Source organism: Nylanderia fulva, unplaced genomic scaffold (genome assembly GCF_048542155.1).
Source record: "Nylanderia fulva isolate GAGA-0341 unplaced genomic scaffold, ASM4854215v1 Scaffold82, whole genome shotgun sequence".
Taxonomy (NCBI): domain Eukaryota; kingdom Metazoa; phylum Arthropoda; class Insecta; order Hymenoptera; family Formicidae; genus Nylanderia; species Nylanderia fulva.
The window spans coordinates 277,077-300,894 of NW_028190939.1; the positions used below are offsets into that span (position 1 = coordinate 277,077).

General features: G+C 36.1%; 2 protein-coding genes and 1 non-coding gene across 3 annotated transcripts; 1 reads left to right on the forward strand and 2 right to left on the reverse strand.

Moving 5' to 3' along the window:
- Positions 1-1,605: 1,605 nt before the first annotated feature.
- On the reverse strand, positions 1,606-4,214 carry LOC114936773 (uncharacterized). Its single transcript, XM_029310086.2, has 6 exons — positions 4,124-4,214; positions 3,919-4,041; positions 2,966-3,243; positions 2,751-2,883; positions 2,084-2,312; positions 1,606-1,983 (listed from the first exon to the last, which is right to left on the reverse strand). The coding sequence occupies exons 1-6, from the start codon at positions 4,212-4,214 to the stop codon at positions 1,875-1,877; spliced, it is 963 nt and encodes a 320-aa protein (XP_029165919.2). The 3' UTR covers positions 1,606-1,874.
- An 11,769-nt stretch (positions 4,215-15,983) lies between these two features.
- LOC114936775 (uncharacterized) lies at positions 15,984-20,606 on the forward strand. The gene is made up of 2 exons (XM_029310088.2): positions 15,984-17,132; positions 17,271-20,606. Exons 1-2 carry the CDS (start codon positions 15,984-15,986, stop codon positions 20,604-20,606), a joined length of 4,485 nt encoding a protein of 1,494 aa, XP_029165921.2.
- Positions 20,607-21,179: 573 nt separating this feature from the next.
- TRNAV-GAC (transfer RNA valine (anticodon GAC)) lies at positions 21,180-21,252 on the reverse strand. The gene has a single exon. It is a non-coding gene; the product is annotated as a tRNA-Val (tRNA).
- Positions 21,253-23,818: the final 2,566 nt, after the last annotated feature.

The window sequence follows — 23,818 nt, forward strand, 5'->3', positions numbered from 1 at the left end:
AGAAAGGCAATACCAGAAAGAAAACAATTATTTATTGCTATTTGGTTTATGGCTACTCCTGATTCTTACAGGTATGTACAATGGAGGTCACTGATTCGTTCCCTGAGGGTAAGGGGGGTACCTAGAAAGTTTAATTTAAAACCAATTTCACAAATTTTTTGTCTTTTTTCAGATACGTTCTTTAAAAAGAGACAAAGATATAATTTAACCGGAGGTTAAAGTTAACCGAGGTTGGTGAAATTAGCTCTTAGGCCCGTTTCTACCAACGTCGATTAAATTAAACCTCTGGTTAAAATATATCTTTGTCTCTTTTTAAGAACTAGTGCACTCCCCTTACCTCAAAGAACGAATTAATGACTAGCAATGTACAGTATTTTTTTGGAACGCAACCTTAATCTATATGATACATCATTATTTTAGATCTGTAGCGACAAAATTTGGAGTAGACAAAGCAACTTCTTTTCGAGCATTGAGGCGTGTAACATATGCTCTCCATTGTGTTGCACCTCAATTTATTAAATGGCCGAGAGATGAGATTGCCGTTAGTGTAATGGAACGATTTAAACGATCATGCGGCTTCCCAAATGTTATCGGAGCGATTGATGGGACTCATATTAAAATCCGAGCTCCTCCTAAAGATGCTCAATCGTATATTAATCGAAAAGGTTTCCATTCCATTAACGTGCAAGTAATATGTGATTCTCTTGGTCGTTTTACACATGTATATGCTGGACAAGTTGGATCAGTCCACGACTCTCGAGTTTTTCGAAACTCGCCAGTAGCCCGGTTTGTTCGATTGCCCGAAGAATATTTCCCCAATGATTCACATATCATCGGAGATGCTCCATACCCCATTCAACCTCACATAATGGTGCCTTTTCGAAATAATGGATATTTGACAGATCGGCAAAAAAACTTTAATTATTGTTTGTCGTCCACGAGAATGGCAATTGAGCGTGCTATAGGGTCCCTAAAAATGCGTTTTAGGATACTTTTAGACTGTTTGCCATTAACATACATAAAAAAAGTTCCATAATTTATCCTAGCATTCTTTGTTTTACACAATATTTTCATTTTACAAAATGATGAAATTCCCATGGGTATACAATTAAATCTTGATGAAGACAACCTTGTTAATACACACCACGATTCAGAATTAGGAAAACAGAAACGATTAACAATTATGAATGCGCTACGAATGAGATTATAATTATTAATAAAAAATATATAAGTATAAAAATACTTTTTATTCTTTTTTAGAATTGTACATCTGAAATCGGGATGCACCCGTTAAAATAATAACATATTTCGTACAATTTAACACATAAAAACTGTAGTATGCTCTCTCTCCCTCTCTGTGCACGCGCGCGCGTGCATGGGAGAGATCTTATCTTTGGTTCTTTCGGTGGACATACGAGGTAATGGGTCTGTTTTTTGTTCCTGAACTGCTGCACTAGTTTAGAGGTTGTCCTTTTCTTATCAGTGTCGAGGAAAAGACAACCTCTGAACTAGTGCAGCAGTTCAGGAACAAAAAACAGACCCAATAATTAAACTAATAAACTATAAACTATTAAACTAATAAGCTTATAACTAAAAAATCACCGTGGTAATATAACAAATTTAATAACTTTTTATTTCAGTCTTCTCAAAAGCGTACAATTCTCGTCCACTAAGTACATAGCGTTATTCCTTACCAAAAATAAGTTGAAAAGTCCTAAAGAATTTTTACACTTAATGAACTAGTAATTATTGAGTAAAGTACGATCAAACAGCGCCGGGTTTATAAAATTATTAAAAATTATTCAAATTATTATTTTATTTAAAATTATTCAGGACTTTTCAACTTATTTTTGATAAGAAATAACGCTATCTATTTAGTGGGCGAGAATTAATAAGTAATACCCTGTGCATTTAAATATGACTCTATCAGGCACATTTTTCGCGCATCTTAATCCAGCCTCGCCCAGGTTGGTTTGCGTATTTCTTATATATAATGGAAAAAAATTTAATCATTCTGCTGATTAAATTGCACCCTTAATATCACAGTGTATTGCACTAACGTTAATCGTTTCGATTAACTTACTTTTTATTTGCAAAATTCTGCAGGACGGCAAGTAGTGATTTCTGTACCTCCATGTTATCTTGATGCATTTTTTCACGCTCTCTCTTCTTTTCTTCATATTTTGCTTCTCTAATTTCTTCTTTTTTCTTTCTTTCTTCATCTCGCTCTTTTTTTGTAGTCTCCCTTTCTTGCTTTATATTATCAATATAATTTTCTAGAATATTCTCAACTCGTCTTTTTTTAGGCGCACCTGCAATATTAATACAAATGTTTACAAGATTATGTATAATGCGGGGTCTACAATGGTAGTAAGAGTACGAGTACAAGAGTAAAGCAGTAAGCAGTACGAAGTGGGATTCGCTCATTTCGTCGGGAGTAACGAAATGAACAAATCCCATTTCGTACTTCTTACTGCTTATTCTTGTACTCTGTACTCTTGCTGTTATTGTAGACCATGCATAACACTGAAAATGCCTTCAGTCGTGGGCTGCTTTGGCGACAGAATCAAAATGATCTAGATTAAAATAATCCATGTACTGTGATTGGTCAAATCTGAAATTTCATTATAACAATCAATGAAATTTCAGATTTCAATCACGGATTGACACGCACGGATTATTTTAATCTGATTGTGAATCATTTTGGTTCTGTCGCCAAAGCAACTATGGTTTATTAATTATGTTATTACTTCGTAAATCCTCTGAGAAACTCGCTGGAGATAAAGATCCTGATGTAGATAGTATCGGTTGTGATGGACCTTCGCTGGACGCTTCAGCTGGAGGTTGTATATATGCCTTTTCACCAAGTAATGAATCCATTACCTACAAATACAAAATCAGTTTTGTAAGTCTATACATTCAATATTATATTATTATATTTGCAAACACATATGCATATACTTACTGAATAAAAAGCCCAACTACTGTGGGAGTTACCACTTTTTTTATTCTGCTCATATATATTTTTATATGTCCGTTTGAGGCCAGCAAATTTTGTTGAGCATTGAAGACCAGTAACTATATACTTTTTGTCAGTTTCTTTTATTTGGGCAGCAATCTCTCCCCAAATGATATTGTGTCTTTTCATGCCGGTATTAAATTCTTGCTCTCTTTCTCTATATAATTCAACAAGCAAAAGTACTGCAGCGTCAGGCCACACAAAAGATTTTGAATTGGATTCATCTAAAATTTTATTCAAGTCATAAAGTAAATTTTATTACAAAATCTATACTGTTTAACAAAATTATAGGAAAATAAATGAGCTCTTGAGCCAATCGCTGTTATTGTAGCGTGTTTAATTAATCTTTATTTAAAAGAACACCGTAAAACGTTTCAGCCCTGATTGGGCCCTCTTCAGTTACATTAATTAATATTGTCATGCTTTGTAAATTTTAAATAATTATGTCCTGTACGCCATATGTATATAATTTATCGATTCTTTGTTTGATCATTGTTATTTCAATGCCTTGCTGTTCATCTGACGCTCAGAGACGTTCTGTTTCTGTCGTGTCTCCTTTGGATGCCATCCAACAGAAACAGAAGGTCTCTGAGCGTCAGATGAACAGCAAGGCATTGAAATAACAATGATCAAACAAAGGATCGATAAATTATATACATATGGCGTACAGGACATAATTATTTAAAATTTACAAAGCATGACAATATTAATTAATGTAACTGAAGAGGGCCCAATCAGGGCTGAAACGTTTTACGGTGTTCTTTTAAATAAAGATTAATTAAACACGCTACAATAACAGCGATTGGCTCAAGAGCTCATTTATTTTCCTATATTTCTGATAATTGGGAGCCTAATATTACTTATTACTGTTTAACAAAATGTTAAATTATAAAAATTACCAGGTTCTTCAGTGGTGTTAATTTCAGGCACACACAATACATCTTTATTTCCATTATTAAGTCCCTCAGTATTACATTTATTTTCTTTCCATTTAATAAAGATATCTTGCAAAAACTGTGGATCTGTAAAATTATATACTTTCATTACTTTTAGGTTATAGAATTATATTTTATAAGTATATACTGATTGTACATAATTTAATACCTTGATTTGCCTTTGCAGCAGTTTTTTGATCCAGTATAAGAGTAAAAACTTCATTATTTTCATCAATGACTGGGACTTTGACCAATGCCATTGTGCACACTTGAATAAAAAAGGCGCCTTTTCTGTTGATGCATCAACTCCGCATCAAACGCTTCACGCCCGAGCTGCGGTAGCTGATGCACGTTGATGCGCGAGAAGTGGTGGGGATATAGGGAATTCTGTGCGCTATCAATGCGCGCATTGAGTGAAACGGAACGGTTCTTTATGCAGTCTATGCGCATTATGCGTGAAACGGAACGCACCCATATTAGTTGTAATTATATAAATCTTATATAAATGCCTATGTATGATTATGCATATATTTTTAATATATAGCGGTGTCTGTGCTATATCTTCAGTTACCTTTAAAAAAAATATGAAAATTGCAATAAGCAGTAAAATAATTTTTCTTTAAGACAACTATGTGTTTTCTTTACACCAACTGATTCGTCTCATTATTCTGTGCATAAAAGTATTAAGGTATGATAATCGAAAAATGAATATTTCCCAAGATATTTTGTATTTTATGTCAAAATACTGCAAATTTGCAGCCTTAATAACTCGAAAAATACTTAATGAAAAAATATTTTATTGTAGTGTTTTGGAAAGATCTCGAAGTCAACTACAAAAGAATGCAAGAAAAAATATAGTGTTCCATTTAAGAAATTGAAGTTGACCTTCACGTAACCTTCAAATGGCTATTCAAGGTTAAATCAATGACACCATCTCATGTCCCCCTTGAAACCATACAACTTTTATCTGAAACATTTTTGTCTTGAACTTTTAGATTTTGAGAAATTTTAGTACGAAGATTAAAATGGCCTACCCTGTATATTATAATTATACATTTCAATATCATTTGTAATTTCTCAAAATCTAAAAGTTCAAGACAAAAATGTTTCAGATAAAAGTTGTATGGTTTCAAGGGGGACATGAGATGGTGTCATTGATTTAACCTTGAATAGCCATTTGAAGGTTACGTGAAGGTCAACTTCAATTTCTTAAATGGAACACTATATTTTTTCTTGCATACTTTTGTAGTTGACTTCGAGATCTTTCCAAAACACTACAATAAAATATTTTTTCATTAAGTATTTTTCGAGTTATTAAGGCTGGAAATTTGCAGTATTTTGACATAAAATACAAAATATCTTGGGAAATATTCATTTTTCGATTATTATACCTTAATATTTTTATGCACAGAATAATGAGACGAATCACTTGGTGTAAAGAAAACACATAGTTGTCTTAAAGAAAAATTATTTAACTGCTTATTGCAATTTTCATATTTTTTTAAAGGTAACTATGTGTTTTCTTTACACAAACTGATTCGTCTCATTATTCTGTGCATAAAAGTATTAAGGTATGATAATCGAAAAATGAATATTTCCCAAGATATTTTGTTTTTTATGTCAAAATACTGCAAATTTGCAGCCTTAATAACTCGAAAAATACTTAATAAAAAAATATTTGATTGTAGTGTTTTGGAAATATTTTTTACTTAAAATACAAGATAATTATTTTTATCTATAATAAGCAAAGAGGACCATCGTATTTTGAAATATGACAGGGGTGGTGGCGGGTTTTTGGCTTATTTATGTAAAAATGCTTATCATATACAAAAATGAATGATATAATCTCTAAAAACTCACCTTTAAAAAAAGGTAAAAAAAGGCGACCAGTTAAGGGCCCCCAATAGAATTGTATGAAAAATTATCGATTATAAACCCATGTACAATCGTAACAAAAGTAATGAAATAAAAAAAAAATTGCGACAAGTGAAAGTAGAAACTTGTACCAGTGGAAAATTAAAGTTGCAGACATATATATAGTCGTATAATGAATCAGTAAAAATTTAAATTTGCAAATGTAGAATCGTACCATAAAAAAACTTATCTTTTAAAAAAAAAGATAAACAAGATGCCAAGTCCATTAATATAAAATAAAAAAGAAATAAAAAAATTGTAGTTAAAAAAACTGGGCGCGCTGCTAAGTTTCAAAATTACAATGCACCTTAAAGTAACATTAATTAATTTAAACACAAAACATATTTTAACTGCAATGAGTTTAAAAATAACAATTTAATTTTTATATCATTAGAATATTATTTAGCAGCGCGCCCAGTTTTTTTAACTACAATTTTTTTATTTCTTTTTATTTTATATTAATGGACTTGGCATCTTGTTTATCTTTTTTTTTTATAAGATAAGTTTTTTTATGGTACGATTCTACATTTGCAAATTTAAATTTTTACTGATTCATTATACGACTATATATATGTCTGCAACTTTAATTTTCCACTGGTACAAGTTTCTACTTTCACTTGTCGCAATTTTTTTTTTATTTCATTACTTTTGTTACGATTGTACATGGGTTTATAATCGATAATTTTTCATACAATTCTATTGGGGGCCCTTAACTGGTCGCCTTTTTTTACCTTTTTTTAAAGGTGATTTAATTTACCCTGGTATGACAGCTTCTATAACTTTTTTCTTGCGTCTAGGTGCATTCAAAGCTGCGTTCTTGAAAGATTCCAGCTGAACAATGAATATACCCAATGGTTGGTGCTCAACAACTCTGTCGATCAAATCGATTTCTCTCTTATAGCGAATGCACCAATTTCGAAACAAGTCGCACTGTTTATTATCTCGAATGATACTGTCATCAACATTCATATCCTCAATATAAAATTCCTTGATCTTATTGAAACGTTGACAATATTGATTCATAGCACGGAAATTTGTTTCCAGTATATCGATGAGTTTGTTCTTTAGGCTCCAAATTACTAGATCTTCTTTTATGATTTTGAGAATTTCCAAAGAATTTTCGTATGATTGATCTCCAATTCTGCAAATTATTATTGGTCTAAATAAAAATCTTTGACATGTACCAATAGATTATATTTATTACAAAAAGTGATTTCTTTGGCACGTACAGAGTTTAATAAATGTCAAATTAGAAAATTAAAAAACAAATATTTATAATTAAAACTTATTAATCCATAAAAAACGACCAATACTGGACTAAACAATTTTTTATTTATTTAATTCATAACACTTATATAGTTTATGAAATGTGACTGACAAATTTATATAATAATGTGTTAACTTTAATTGAATTGGTAATAATTCAATCAACAATTGGCAAATAAGTAATTTTATTGAATATTCACATTTCGGCCGTGAGTTTCAGCCCTTATCAAGTGTTATAATATAATATTAACAATTATTAGAAAAATAAATATAAAAATAATAAAATATATAAAAACTTTCACACGTTAATACACAAATCTACCTAAATCACAACTTTTTTAAAAAACAAAAATTCGATCTTAGAATATGACATGATATAATAACATGATAGTATGAAACGAAATAACTATGTTATCGTGTCGATTTCAAGCTCCTTATATACTCACTATTTTGATCAAACTAAACGACCTTTATTAGTTTCTCGTAAACATTATTTAGATTATCCGTGTCTTTTTGTAAATTAATTGTGTTGTCAAATTTTTTGATAAAAAACATCTTCTCGTTTACTTACGTATTTCTCATGATATAAAATTTCTGGTGCAGACCAATCGAAATCATGACCATTATCCAATTTATGATTACTTATGTTTGGGTAATTACTATTGTGTACTTTAATATTATTAAAATATTCTTTTATACGTGTGCCTAATTGTTATTTAGTTTGACCAATATATGATGAGGAACAATTTGCGCAATTAATTTTATATACTACTCCTGTTTTTTCTTCTAAAGGTAAAGGATCTTTGACGCGTCTAATTAATGTATTTAATTTTTTCGGTATGCAGTAAACGCTTTGCATGCCAGTATAAATTGTAATAATCTCGAAACATCCTCACTAAGTTCTTTGACATACGGTAATTGTATAATACGGTCAAATTTTGCACTAACTGAATTATCGTTATCTACATTGCGATCGTCATTATTTCGTGTCTTAAGCAATTTTAATCTGTTATTCACAAACTTATTAATAATATCCGACGGAAAACAATTATTTGTCAATATCGATTTTACTTTACAGATGTTCTTTTGATGAAAACAATCGTCCGATAATAAAATTGCATGATCAACAAGACTAAAAATGGTATTCTTTTTGTATTTAAAAGAATAATTAGAATAATAATTAATATATCTATCCGAGCAAGTGGGTTTCATAAACCAATCAGTTAACAATCTACCATTATGTCTGATCACAGTAGTGTTCAAAAAATTAATCGCATTATTACTTTCAATTTTATGCGTAAATTTTAATCTCGGATAATAATCATTAAAAGCCGACACAATTTCATCAACACTCCTACATGGGATGATCGTGAAAATATCATCCACATATCTGTAAAACAGCGAAGTTTTGAAACTCAACCTTTCCAGACAATCAGTCTCTAAGTCGTCCATCACCATATCCGCTAATATGGGTGAAAGCGGAGATCCCATAGAACTACCAAAAATCTGTTCATAGTACCGTCCGTTAAAAACAAAACTAGTCGAATCCATAATGAACTCAATCACATATAAAAATTGGGAAAGATTGAATTTCGTATTGGTTGAGATGTCCATCCAACGTTTTTTTACTCCGCTAATTACTAATTCTATTCGTAAATAAGGAAATAACATCTAATGATATTAGTACTTTATCGTCATTAATTACTTTGTTCTTAATATTCTCGGCAAAGGACCAACCATCTTTAATAAACGATCTCGGTTTTTTAATAGAATTAATAAGTATACTATGGATGTAGTTCGACAAATTATATAACGGGCTACATAAAGACGATACTATAATTTGCAGTGGAAAGTCAACTTTGTGGATTCAAAAAAATTTTTTGACTCAGCAAAACATTTAAGAATATATTTATCTATATAATTAGTATGCCTCTGTGTACTTAAAAAATTCTGGATAGAATTAACTACCGAAATCTTAGTTGTTTCACGTAAGTTAGAAGGGATCTTGTTAATATTCACTTCTAGACTTTTAACAATCTCAAGTGCGGTATTAATCCGGTCTTCCTTAAAACATTGTTGTATTGGTAAACCGAAATGATCGCCAAGGCTTAATAAGTCAAGTACATTATCCGGTATTTCTTTCTTACAATAAGATTAACAATCCACTTAGATTTATCAATATTAATGAAAGGATTCACGACTACATTATGTTTACGTAGCAATGCATTAAATTTGTCAATTAATTTATTTTTAGTCATATGTTTAAAAACCGAAATTCTATTCCTGTTAAGTTCTGTAAAATTCGTGAGTAACTCTCGAGGTAATGAATCAAAAAGTCTGCGCTCAATATATGCTATTTTCTTGTGTAAATATTTCAAGTTAACATTAATGTCTTTTATCTCGAGTCTCAATAATCTAAATTTATAATGCTTAATATTACGCTCAAATCTTCGACAAATGTTGCCGCTATACAAACTTATTCCGTTACTTAAATTATCCCACACAACGATAATTTTTATCAGGTCTTTATCAAATAATTCTGAAATTATAAATACAACAAAAGCAATTTCATCAATCATACAAAAATAATCAAAACAGATAAGCAAAAAAGAAAAACTAACATTAAAAACTTACAATTCTTTTAAGATGGCAATATAATTAAAGTAGTGTTAATTCCTAAGAACATATCTGTCACTATATATTAAAACTTGCGTCTCTTAAGACATCTTGTTGGTATGTAAGCAATTCGTCAATACAATATAAGTTTTTAAACGATTCTAATGACCTTATTATTTTGAGCATTTAATGTATTGTTAACCTTTTTATAAAAAACATTTCAGTTCTCTTTTTTGTATATATCTTATTATGTAAAATATTCGGATTTTCCCAGTCAAATTAATATTTAAAATCCACTCTATGTTTATTTATAACTGAGTGATTACTCTCATGCAATTTTATATCATTTTTGTGTTTTTTAATTTGAGTATTTAAATGTCTTTTTGTTTGTCCTATATATGAGAAATCACAATTTTTTATTTAATTTGATATATTACTTCAGTTTTTCTCAACTTCAGAATTTTATATTTACCTCGTTTGACCATCTGAGGCTAAAAGAAAGCTATTTGCCAATGTTATATTATCAGTGCTAATATACGGGTTATAATATCAGTGCTAACGGGTGGCGCACCCGTATGGAGTGACGTGTTGACGGCGACAAAGAAGATCCTTTTAAAAGACTACAGAGATCCTTAGCAATCAGAGTAATAGCAGCTTACAGGACAACATCATATGAGGCTACACTCCTAGCGAGAAATGTCCCGCTATATCTTGTAGCTGCGGCAAGAAAGAGAATTTTTGTCCGAATCCGAGACCTCCGGAATTCAGAAGACTGAAGTACAGAAGAGGAGGAAGAAATTAAGAAGAACGAAGAATTCATCATGAGGAGACAATGGGAATTGCACCTAAATAATCCTAATAATCCAGGGATGAGAACAAGAGACATCATAATGCCGATGTTCTCCGAATTGTTGGATAGGGAAAGAGATCACTTAACGTTTCACCTAACACAGATAGTGACTAGGCGGTTTAACAACTACCTGTATAGGATAGGCAAATCAAACACACCAAATTTGCGCCCATTGTAAAGACGAGATCGATACGGCAGAACACACAATACAAAGATGTGCAGCATGGACCGAGGAAAGACGGAAACTAATAAGACAAATAAGAGAAGACTTGAGATTCGAGACTATAATGAATAAAATAGTTGAGAATAAAGAATCATGGAAAACGGTGATTGATTTTGCAGAATCAGTCATGCGCGCTAAAGAAGAGGCGGAAAGAGAGAGAGGCAAAGGAGATTTGATGCCGAAGAGGATGGTACCCTATCGACCACTGAATAATATCTATAGGCGAGGGATACGATGAGGAAGAAGAGAATCAATATAGACTTGAGATCATATGGGCATACACACATATACACATACACGCGCACACGCACACACATACACACATACATACGCACTAGCACACATTCATTCATTCATTCATTCACGCACACGCATATAAACACACACATATGGTCTCCAACAGAACACGGGGAATTAGTATTACGTTGGGTGGGGTAGGACGGAATATCTGGGGGGGAGGAGGAAGGTAGTAAAGAAATATATGGAGGGAAATAGGGGGGGGGGGTAAGACGAGGTATCTGGGGGGGGTATGATGGGAAAATAGAAAGAAACGGAGGGTGGATGGGGTAGGGCAGAAGTTTTGGGAGAGTAGGACAGGGGGGATAGCGAAATTAATAAAAGAAGAAATAAAAAGAAATGTTAAAACTAACAATATTATTAATAACTATTTATTAACTTTAATTATATAATATTTATTAAATTTAATAACTATTTATTACTTTTTTACACGTTTAGTAATATAATTTAGAAATAATTAATTTTATTTGACTATTAATTGCACGAGTGAAATAATAACTGTAATATGCATATAATAATTAGAAACTGATATTATATATTATATATATTAAATCTTCACAATTTATTGTTGATCGCCAGTGATAAAATTTTTCACAAATAATAAGATGCAATTTAATTCGACCAAAAACTGGCTATTCATTTATTGAAAATAAGTACACACTACGTTTCGACTCACATTGTGGTCCTTTTCAAGTGTTGTTCTTATTCAGCAATTACATTAATTAAAAATAGAAACATGAAAGTTGTCTTGTCATATCGACAATCTGTTAGCTACTGATCAGTAAAACGTGAAACCCAGCATTTTCCAACATCATCATTGCCATCTATATCAGAAATTTGTTCAGCCAATTTAAGCTTGTCTTTTGCTTTATCGTATGTGTCTAAAAATATATAAAAAAAAATTATAAATATTTTTCAATAAAACAAACATCATATAGAATTAATAAACTTATAATATAACTATTAAATAATTATTAATTTTTTGCTTATTTTACAAAAATATAACTATTTTTTCTTAACTATGTGATATTTGCATTTTTAAAGGTTTGTATATTATATATATGTATATGATGATATAACGTTATAATTAATATATATAATAAGATGCAATTTAATTCAACCAAAAACATGAAAGTTGTCCTTCATATCGACAATCTGTTAGCTACTGATCAGTTGTCCTATCATATCGACAATCTGTTAGCTACTGATCAGTAGCTAACAGATTGTCGATATGATAGGACAACTGATCAGTAGCTAACAGATTGTCGATATGAAGGACAACTTTCATGTTTCTATTTTTAATTAATGTAATTGCTGAATAAGAACAACACTTGAAAAAGACCACAATGTGGGTCGAAACGTAGTATGTACTTATTTTCAATAAATGAATAGCCAGTTTTTGGTCGAATTAAATTGCATCTTATTATATATATTAATTATAACGTTATATCATCATATACATATATATAATATACAAACATTTAAAAATGCAAATATCACATAGTTAAGAAAAAATAGTTATATTTTTGTAAAATAAGCAAAAAATTAATAATTATTTAATAAATAGTTATATTATAAGTTTATTAATTCTATATGATGTTTGCTTTATTGAAAAATATTTATAATTTTTTTTTATATATTTTTAGACACATACGATAAAGCAAAAGACAAGCTTAAATTGGCTGAACAAATTTCTGATATAGATGGCAATGATGATGTTGGGAAATGCTGGGTTTCACGTTTTACTTTACGGAAGGAATGAGACACATGTGTGATCATCGAGCTTTATTCGCCAACTAACTAACTCTTGTTCAGCTGCCCAAAAAGAATGCGCGTGGCACTGTAGCTTGCAGAATTTCACTACCTTACAAAAGCGCGGGGCAACAGAAATTTTTAAATTTAAATATAATGTTTAACATAAATATCCACCCGACATTAAAGCATTGCCTTTAATAAACATAAAAGAACAAGAAAAGAAAAATAATCTTATCGCCCTTTTTGCGAACTTTGCTAACTTGTATACATTGAAACTAAACTTGCAAAATTTTAAAACAATAAAATAAAGCACATTTAAACAAAATTGTGTTTTAGCGTTGATAAGCTCAAAAACTAAACTTAAATCTAAATGTACATAGTTCTCTTAACGTAAAATTTAAATTATTCGCACGCGGTTTTTTCTTTGGTTTGTGGTAGTGGGCATATTTTTGCACAAGCACGACGAATTACGCCGGAAGATGTGCGTATCGACACCACTCGCACTATGCCATCAGAACCAGCATAGGTGTCCTGGATCCTTCCCAATTTCCATTTGGACGGCAGTAGGTTTTCTTCTTTGACTAGAACAAGCGCGCCCGATGGTAAAGTGGGAAATGGAAATTTATCCTATAAATTCTTATCTCCACGCTTGATCCCTCCCGCTCTTTTTCTGAGCGTTTGCTCGGTTCCGTTTGTGTCTCGAACATCATTTTGGTCTTTCGAGCCGGATTGGGGTACATCCGCGTGGAGTTCTACAGAACGTAGTGTCGAGGAATTTAACAGTGCACAGCGATTACGATGAGTAAACTCATGGGAAACAACTTACGTTGTTACATTTGATTGCGCGTTCGTTTGACAATTTCAAAAAAATCGGAAAAAACAATTACACCGGACCTAAGATTCGATCGCAGGTGTCCGTATTAAAAGAGATTTGGGTCCAGTGTGTTCAGACTCACGCCGTTCTTCTTCAGTGCATTGCGTAGTAGAAACGTGAGGCGTTAGACTATTTTACTAAGCAACGGTTTGAGACTTATGAAGAAATCTACCATGATACATTCGATTACATGGCTGAGTGTCTCGAAGTAATAGAGCCAGTTGTCCTACTACATCAGGCTCCTGATTATTCGCAGCCAACGGGTACAACGTCGCCGAACTTCTCTTTGTCGCATCTGCCAACCACCAATCTCCCGCTGTTCTCCGTCAAGTATGAAGAATGGGAAAGTTTCCGTGATCGATTCAAATCGTTCATAGTCGGTAACCCGGATTTATCAAAGTTCGCGCAAATGCACTTTTTGTCATCGAGTCTCACCGGACGCGCGCTAGAGACAATTAAGAATATTCAGTAAGCTCAAAACTTTGATATCGCGTGGAAAACTCTAACTTCACGCTACGAGAATAAACGTCGATTAATTGAGATACATGTCTCGGCATTATATAATCTTCCAAATGTCTCGCGCGAATTTGTATTCGAACTGAACAAGGTTAGGTTTGCGATAAAGCTAATCGCGCGATAGCTTCGCTAAAAAATTTAAATCGGATTTCTGAGAATATCTTTAAGGGGATGCTGGATGTCTGTTTTATCGATCGGATGATTATAGATTTTTCTGCACCAAAAACTTTATTAGTTTAATAAAATAATAAATTCAGATAAGAAATATATGTCGGCTCTCAATATTATTAATAATAATAATACATGAATTTTAAATCGGCCAATAGAGCCCAAGCGCGAAAAATTAATTCTTCGGAACTGTATCTCTTGGTTTGAGATTACTAATTAAGAATTTAACAAGGCTCTGTAATATAAATATAAATATAAATTGAGTGTTAAACAGGCAATATACGAGTAAGAGCCACATCGCGGATGACAGTGCGTTATCCCAACCAAACTAAATTTTTTGTTAGGATTAAAACCTGTGCACAAAGCACAAAATTTTTACTTGGACACGGCCAAGATTTAAAATTGCAATAATCTCTACAAGAGATTTAATTCCATACATCTTCTGTTCCCCCCTTAAGGAAATAAATGCAAGAGAAAAATATAGATCCGAAAGTCGCTGAATCGGAAATCGAACCCGAGACCTTTCGCTTGCCGAGCGACTGCTCTTCCATCTGAGCTATTCAGATCCCTTCGATTCTATACTTTTCTCTATTATATATATAATACTGTTGATAAACAAACGCCTCTAAGCCAGCGTGTACAAATTATGAATTTAATTTTAAATCTTAGCCGTGTCCAAGTAAAAATTTTGTGCCTTGTGCACAGGTTTTAATCCTAACGAAAAATTTAGTTTCGTTAGGATAACGCACTGTCATCCGCGATGTGACTCTTATATTGCCTGTTTAACACTCAATTTATATTTATATTTATATTACAGAGCCTTGTTAAATTCTTAATTTGTACACGCTGGCTTAAAGGCGTTTGTTTATCAACAGTATTATATATATAACAGAGAAAAGTATAGAATCGAAGGGATCTGAATAGCTTAGTTGGGAGAGCAGTCGCCCGGCAAGCAAAAGATCTCGGGTTCGATTCCCGATTCAGAGACTTTCGGATCTATATTTTTCTCTCGCATTTATTTTCTTAGGGGGAAACAGGGGATGTATGGAATTAAATCTCTTGTAGAGATTATTCCAATTTTAAATCTTGGCCGTGGCCAAGTAAAATTTGGTGCCTTGTGCACAGGTTTTTAATTCTAACGAAAAAATTTAGTTTTGTTGGGATAACGCACTGTCATCCGCGATTTGGCTCTTATTGCCTGTTTGACACTTTAAATACCTGTTAATTTAAAGTACATGGTAAAGTAAATGATCATAGTGTCTGTTTGTTGTAACCGATCAAAATATGACAAACTTGAAAGTAATAAAAGAACAGCAGTGTTCATTTTGACATATAACTTTACATTAAACCGACACACAGACAAGCTCTCGAATAAATAACACAATTAAAAAGAAAAATAGAAAAATAGAAGTCAATCGAATAAAATAAAATTAAATAAACAAAATAAATAAACATAGGGACGCTTCTAAAACACTTCATAAATGATGAAAACAAATTATACATAAACTCTACTTAAATAAAAACAGAAATAAAATAAAATAGGAGATATTATGAACGGACAGGCTGAAAAATTGATAAGCTCATTACCGGTGACAGGAGACAACTACGAACGTGCATGGACGATACTGTACAAACACTACGAAAACGAGAGAGAACTCATCCGATGCAACTTCGCCGCATTCACCGCCGTGCCGAGAATGAAGAACGGAACCGCTGAAGAACTGCATCGCATCCATAACGCTGCCGTCACAGTCGTCAACGCACAGGAAAGTATAGGTCGTTCCATTGAATCTCACGGAATGGACCTCCTAAACTACCTGATCGTCGAACAATTCGACGCACACACTCGGATGGAATGGGAGAATTCCATATCCGACTCCAACAAGTCACCACAGCACGAAACACTTTTGGACTTCATGACGCGACGGATGTTCACACTTAACGCCGTGCATCCGAAGACTCTCAAGAAGAACTTCGGAGATTCTTCACGAACGGCGAAGACACATGTTGCGAAGCACGGAACTGACCTTCCACAATGCGCACTGTGCCATGAAAAGCACCATCTGATGACGTGTCGCGAATTCAAGACAAAATTCGCTGCAGATCGAAAGGCCTTCGTTGAGACACACAGACTGTGTTTCAACTGCCTCGGAAATCACTATCTCACAAAATGTCAGTCGAAGAAGAACTGCTACACATGCAAGGCACGTCATCACACTTCACTGCACGACGCATACAACACGGTCACCGCACATACACCAGAAGCCACTTTACTCGCCGCACTGCACAAAGCCAAAGAACAGAAGGCTGTACTTCTCGCCACTGCTCGGGTGAACATAGCCGATCGCCATGGAGCACCGCACGACGTCCGAGCACTGATCGACCAAGGATCAGAGGTGTCGATCGTTTCTGAGGCACTGGTGCAACGATTGAACCTGCCTCGATCACGCACCGACATGGCCATCTTTGGGATCGGAGGCGCACGACCAGGATCAACGCGTGGCAAGGTCACGCTGCACCTCACTTTGGACATCACGAACGCCCGGCTCTCCGTGATAGCGTTTATATTGCCACGCCTATCACTTCTTCAAGGCTCCACGTCCAGCACACTACAAGATTGGCCGCATATTCGAGGACTCCAACTGGCGGATCCTCAATTTCGCGAGAACAATCCAGCCGAGCTACTCCTGGGAGCGGAGGTGTGCTCCTTAATTCTTGAAGAGGGTCTACGCAAAGGTGGACCTCAGATGCCAATTGCGCAGAAGACATCACTAGGATGAATACTCTCTGGAGGCTCCGACGTCACATCCGCAGAAGAGCACCGTCGCACATTCCAGTGCACTGCCGATCACGAGCTACTCGAGCTGGTGCAGCAGTTTTGGGAACAGGAACGGGAGCCCAACGCAGTCACGACACTCTCCGTCGAAGAGCAGCAATGCAAGGAATTCTTCGTGCACACGCACACTTGCACCTCTTCAGGACGATATGTGGTGAAGCTGCCGTTCTTCTCACCAATCACTGCACTCCGAGAAATTCGCAAACCAGCTGAGCGGCTTCTTACAACGATGGAGAGGCGATGCGTCCAGGACCGTCGATTCGGCAATCTGTATCGCAACTTCATGACAGAATACGAAGACCTAAAACATATGACGCTGGTGACATGCTCCACAACTAGCAATCAGTCAACGTACTTACCACATCATGGAGTACTTAAGGAGTCCAGTGCCACGACAAAGCTGAGGGTCGTGTTCAATGGGTCGCAGCGAACGCGAACAGGAGACTCATTAAATGCACACCTCATGACTGGAGCAAATCTTCTGCCAGCTCTTCCTGACGTACTACTTCGATGGCGTCAACACCAGTATGTCTTCGTTGCTGATATAGAAAAAATGTATCGGCAGATACTCGTGCATCCGGATGACTGCAAATTCCAAACGATCCTGTGGCGTCATTCAACTGATGATGAAGTGCGAGAATACCAGCTGAGAACGGTCACCTACGGTCTGGCGTGTGCTCCGTTTCTCGCCATACGGACACTCCGTCAGCTCGCAACAGACGAAGAAGAGCAGTTTCCTTGTGGCGCCGTGGCTCTGCGTCGAGACTGTTACGTCGACGATGTGGTCACCGGCTCAAATACGCTGAACGATGCGATCGCACTCCAGACGGAAATTCGCAACCTCTGCTTGGCGGGCGGATTTCCGTTAAAGAAGTGGGCAGCCAACGACGAGAGGATCCTGACTGGAGTACCAAGCGATCATCTTTTGCAGCAATTACCGCCAGCCTGGGAAGGAGAGAGCCACTCCACGCTAGGACTCCGCTGGCACCCACAACACGACCAGTTCTCCTTCGTGTTTCATCCGCACGCTGCCATCAACCACACGAAGAGAACGGTTTTATCCGAAACCGCACGGCTCTTCGATCCAATGGGGTGGCTCGCTCCAGTCGTGATTCGAGCAAAAATTCTCATCCAATCCACGTGGCTGCAAGGATTGGACTGGGACACCCCGCTGTCGCCATCCGAAGCTCGAGAGTGGCAACGTCTTCTAGAAAAACTCCATCTTCTAGATCAGTTGCGAATAAACCGCTGGCTCGGGACCGGAGCAGATAAGACCACGCTGCAGCTTCATGGCTTCGCCGACGCATCCGAACGATATGCCGCCGCCGTATACATCCGCATCACTGAAAGGAACGAAACGTCAATAAGGTTATTGATGGCCAAAAGCAAGGTAGCACCCGTCAAACAAGTGACCTTGCCGAGGCTGGAGTTGTGCGCCGCCACGCTACTCACCAATTTGATGCGACATGTCAAACAAACGCTCGACCTGGCAACGTCAGACACATACTTATGGTCTGATTCAACAGTGACCCTCCAGTGGATTCGCGGTCACTCCTCACGCTGGAAGACTTTCGTCGCCAATCGAGTCGCTCACATCCAGACGCAGCTGCCTAATGCACAATGGAGACACGTAGCTGGTCGCGACAACCCTGCGGACTGTGCATCAAGGGGTATTAATCCAAGCGAACTGATCAATCACGCTCTATGGTGGACAGGACCTACCTGGTTATCACAGAACGAACCGGCCTGGCCAAATTCCGAGATGGAGATCCGAGGAGACGACGTGCCAGAAAGGAAAGCCACGAGCCTGATGACTGTGAACCGGGTCATCGTCGAACCAGAAATCCTGCTCCGCTTCTCATCACTGCATCGCCTGCTACGGATATCCGCATGGTGCCGTCGCTGGCTGCGCGCTTCAGAGCCGACTCACACTGCTGGATTAACGTTGAGTCCGGAGGAACTTGACATGGCACTCTTTCGTTGGCTTCAAGAAGTGCAGACACTGCACTTCACGGACAAGATCACCGCAGTCTCAGCTGGACGCTCCGTCGCACCAAGCAGCACATTAGCCAAGCTGACTCCGTTCCTCGACGACCATGGTGTTCTGAGAGTGGGAGGTCGGCTTAAGAACGCCCTGCTGACACAGGATGAGAGGCATCCGATGATCATTCCAACCTCGTCGTGGCTGACTCGTCTGCTGGTGGAATCCTGTCACCGTCGGACGCTGCATGGAGGAGTGCAACTCACCCTGGGGCTGCTTCGACTGCGCTTCTGGATTCCACGAGGACGCACAGTTGTAAAACAACAACTACATCGTTGCGTCACCTGCACAAGATGGCGAGCAACGACGCTTCAGCCACCGATGGGTAATCTACCCCGCGATCGGGTCACTCCGACTCAGCCATTTCTGCGCACTGGAGTGGACTATGCAGGACCCATCCTCATCCGGACGAGCAAGGGACGAGGACACCGCGCCTATAAGGGCTATATCGCAGTATTCATCTGCTTTTGGTCCAGAGCCATCCACCTCGAACTTGTCTCGGATTACTTTTCAGAGGCCTTTATCGCCGCTTTACGTCGCTTTGTCTCACGTCGAGGTCTCTGTACGGACATATATAGCGACTGTGGAACGACCTTCATCGGAGCTGACCGCACTTTACGTGAGCTCGTCGTCGCTGCATCCACAGAGGGTCGTGGAATCGCACGCGTAGCTGCTGAACACGGCATACGGTGGCACTTCAATCCACCAGCAACTCCGCACTTCGGCGGATTGTGGGAGGCAGCCGTCAAATCCGCTAAGTATCACTTACGGAGGGTGATAGGTGAAACCACCCTCACCTTTGAGGAACTGACCACTCTCCTCACACAAATTGAGGCCTGTTTAAATTCTCGTCTATTACAGGCACTCTCTGACGATCCAGACGATATTACAGCACTGACTCCGGGCCACTTCCTGATCGGCGCGCCGCTTCTCGCCATCCCGGAGCCAGTACAGGAGGACAACCGTGGATCCGCAGCATCACGATGGCATCATCTCCAGGCGATGCGAGACTTTTGGCGGAGATGGTCGGGAGAATACATCCATGGACTCACCTCACAACCTAAATGGCTGAAGGTCGAGACAACACCTCGCATCGGAGCACTCTGCCTTGTGCGCTCCGAGATTTCGCCTCTAAACCGGTGGCCTCTCGCCCGGATTACAAAACTGCATCCCGGCGACGACGGGATCGTACGCGTGGTCACTGTTCAAACCGCGACCTCCGAGCTCGTGCGTCCGCTCGTAAAAATTGTCTTACTTCCCGACTTCGCAACGGACGTAACGACACGCAACGCATAGACAGAAATGCACGACGCGTCACATCACTCACACACCTTTACTCACGTTCATTCGCTATGCACTTGATTACACATCACATACGCACTGTAACCACTTTTCACATTCACGCACATTATTTCACATCGAAAACGCGTTTCACTATTCTCAGCTGATCGCACCACGCTGTCAACACGTGTTCATCGTTTCAGCTGATCGAGCGACATTCCACGCGATAATCACGTGTATCTCGCCGCGCCGGCGCGCGCCTACCCCACTATCAATCGCGATCGAGAATTTATAGCGACTTATTGTCAGCGGGTGACAAGGCGGGCGGAATGTTTGAAATTGAGAAGAAAATTAATATAATTATTTAATTAATAAGAATATTTGTAAGTCAGCTCTCCAATTGTTTTAAAAACTCCATATTCATCTCGACTAAGAGCCAAACGCGATGTTATTGCGACAAATTAAGATAAGAAGATTTTTGGAAACTGAGGAATTTGAATCCTATGGTTGGGATCTCAGAAATTCCCCTTGTTCCTTCTCTAAACATCCCCTGTAAGAAAAAGACGAGAAAAATATTGGTCCGAAAGTCGGCTGAATCGGGAATCGAACCCGAGACCTTCCGCTTGTCGGGCGACTGCTCTTCCAACTGAGCTATTCAGACACTTACAAATCAATATTTTTCTCAATGTTTATACCCCTCAGTTGTTATTTTATATGTTATTTTTTAAAGGGTGAACAATTCTTTTCGGCCTTCAAATACGCGCTCTCCTTCACGCGTTCGCGCACACAACTAATGATAAATATTTTCAATAGTGTCAGATTTAATAACAGCTATTAAAAGGATCATCAATAACATTAAAAATGACATGTTAGAAAAAGTTTTTACGAGTTTTCGTAAAAGAACAAAATTTTGTACCAATTTAAATGCTGCGCACTTCAAAAATATTTATTATTAGTTTACATATGATTATTCATCATACATGTGATTATTAGCACTTTTTTAATTACTTTTTTTCAATAAAATAAACTAATAAACATTTTATTTATTTTCATTAAAAACTGCAAACTTTCTTTGCCCAACACAATTTTTGTTTTCATAATAACTGCATGCATTAAAAAATGGCAGCTGATTAGTTTCAATTCCTATGGGAACAAGGGGGCAATTTCCTATGGGACACCCTGTATGAATTATTTGTAATTATTGTTTTTTATTACAAGTTTGCGTCCTTACAACTGCGATATTACTTTCATAGTCAAATCTCATTTAGATTTATTTATGTTATTTATCAAACATTAAGAAATTTAAAGACTTAATATCAAATATTTATTTGAAATAAACGAGCTATAAGAGCCGAACGCGAATATTTGTGCGTTAGTTATAGTGAAACTTAATTTTTTGCTACAATCAGATAATTGTGCCTGGGGCACGAATTTTGTTTGGTATATTGCTTAGACTTATTTAGGAATTGTATCTTCATTCGAGATTATTTATTGCTGTGTTCCCCTCTGACCCCCCTCCCTCCGCAACTATAGAAAAAGAGGTGAAAAAAATTCTAAAGTCGCTGAATTGGGAATCGAATCTTTTTAGAATTTAAATTCTCATTTTTTAAAACCAACTCACAGCTATTTAAAATTTGCTTATTTTTTAAACAATAGTTTTTGACCCCTTAATTATTGTAAGGAATATAATTAAACAAGTATTTTAAAAACAAGTTTGTTTACGCCTAATATCCTATCTACATTTAGCTCTTATTAGTCCTTTTTAAATCTAACTTTGTATTTATATACAGCTTTTTCCATTTATTATTATAAAGTATGTTTAGTTAGAATAATTTGATATATATGTAAAAAATTTAATAAATTCAATTCAAGTTCTAAGTACAAACGTAACGAGAAATAAGTGAAAAAAGGCAAATGAGAGTCGTAAGCACTGGCAGTAGAGTGCGATAATGATTATTTATTCATAGAGAAAATACAAAATCTAGACGTTTTGGTCCTTCTATAGAACCATCTTCAGTATATAAAAATAAATAAAATGAAGCAGTGTGTCGATATATTAACTTGTCATCGGTAAACAATAAAGTTTTTTCTATAAATAAATAATTATTATTGCACTCTATTTCCAGTGCTTACAGCTCTTATTTGCCCTTTTTCACTTATTTATGTAAATTTATATACCTGGTAAAATATTTGAAGACAGGATCAGATAATAGTGGCTTGATAGCGCTCAAATTTTCCTCCCACAGAGTTTGCAGCGTTTGAATCATAAAATAAAACACATTTTGTGATGGATCTATAATGATTCCGTTTGTTATGGATATCAGTAAGTCCACCGTAAAATATGGATACTGAAAAATATATTTATAATAGAATATATAATTCTTTGTATTTAATATTATACTAAAAAATAAATTTTTTTAATATTATTTAAGAGCATAACTTAATATGATACATATGTGTTTAAAAATACACAGTTCAAGTTTATTCTCGATAATTCGCCGATTGTTTCTTGGAAGGTCAAGGGACTTGTGAATCACAAAATTAGTCATTTTTGCACTAAATATTCTTTAGTGCACCAACAATAGTAGTGTTTAATTAATAATTCTCAATAATAGTTAAAGTATACAAGATCACTTTCTCTCAAGATATATCTATCCATCGATATTTTCGCCAGACTGGAGGCCTACTTTTTCGTCTCGACCACTCTACCCTTGCTCTTTACAAGCATTTACAGTAGCTCTCTGTGTTAGAACTAATCACTTTTGGTAATTCTCGACATGTCCATATAACACTATACATTTGCATGGTTACCTTTTGACACTGATCGTACTATAAGTGTTGGTAGCGAGAGGGTTTCATTAGTGGGAAGAAAATCACGTGAAATCAAAACCATATATAATGTATTGTCATGTACAATTGCTATGGATAACTCCAATACGCAATATGTATAGAAGGTGTCTCGAGGTCCACGTGTTATGGAAGTCATTTAAAGTTAAAATTGTTTAATAAACATATGTCCGCGCAAAAATGCTTCCTAACAGAACTACAACTGTTGAAGTTTTTAGTAAATTATTGATTCGTAGTATACCCTAATACGCTTTACGTACGCTTAAGGATCACATGGTTAGGTAAAAATGGATGATGATTAGTCGAGAATTAAAGTAAACAAAATTAACGCATAACTGAATTTATTTGTATATGTTTACATTTTCTTTATTATAAGAGGG

Excerpts from the sequence above, each read along its gene's own strand:
- LOC114936773 (XM_029310086.2), bottom strand. The coding sequence starts at position 4,214 with ATGGCATTGGTCAAAGTCCCAGTCATTGATGAAAATAATGAAGTTTTT. Across the intron at positions 4,042-4,123 it reads TGCTGCAAAGGCAAATCAAG|ATCCACAGTTTTTGCAAGAT; the intron begins GTATTAAATTAT and ends ATAATTTTACAG. Across the intron at positions 3,244-3,918 it reads TAACACCACTGAAGAACCTG|ATGAATCCAATTCAAAATCT; the intron begins GTAATTTTTATA and ends ATAAAATTTTAG.
- LOC114936775 (XM_029310088.2), top strand. The coding sequence starts at position 15,984 with ATGAACGGACAGGCTGAAAAATTGATAAGCTCATTACCGGTGACAGGA. Across the intron at positions 17,133-17,270 it reads AGCTACTCCTGGGAGCGGAG|TGCACTGCCGATCACGAGCT; the intron begins GTGTGCTCCTTA and ends CGCACATTCCAG.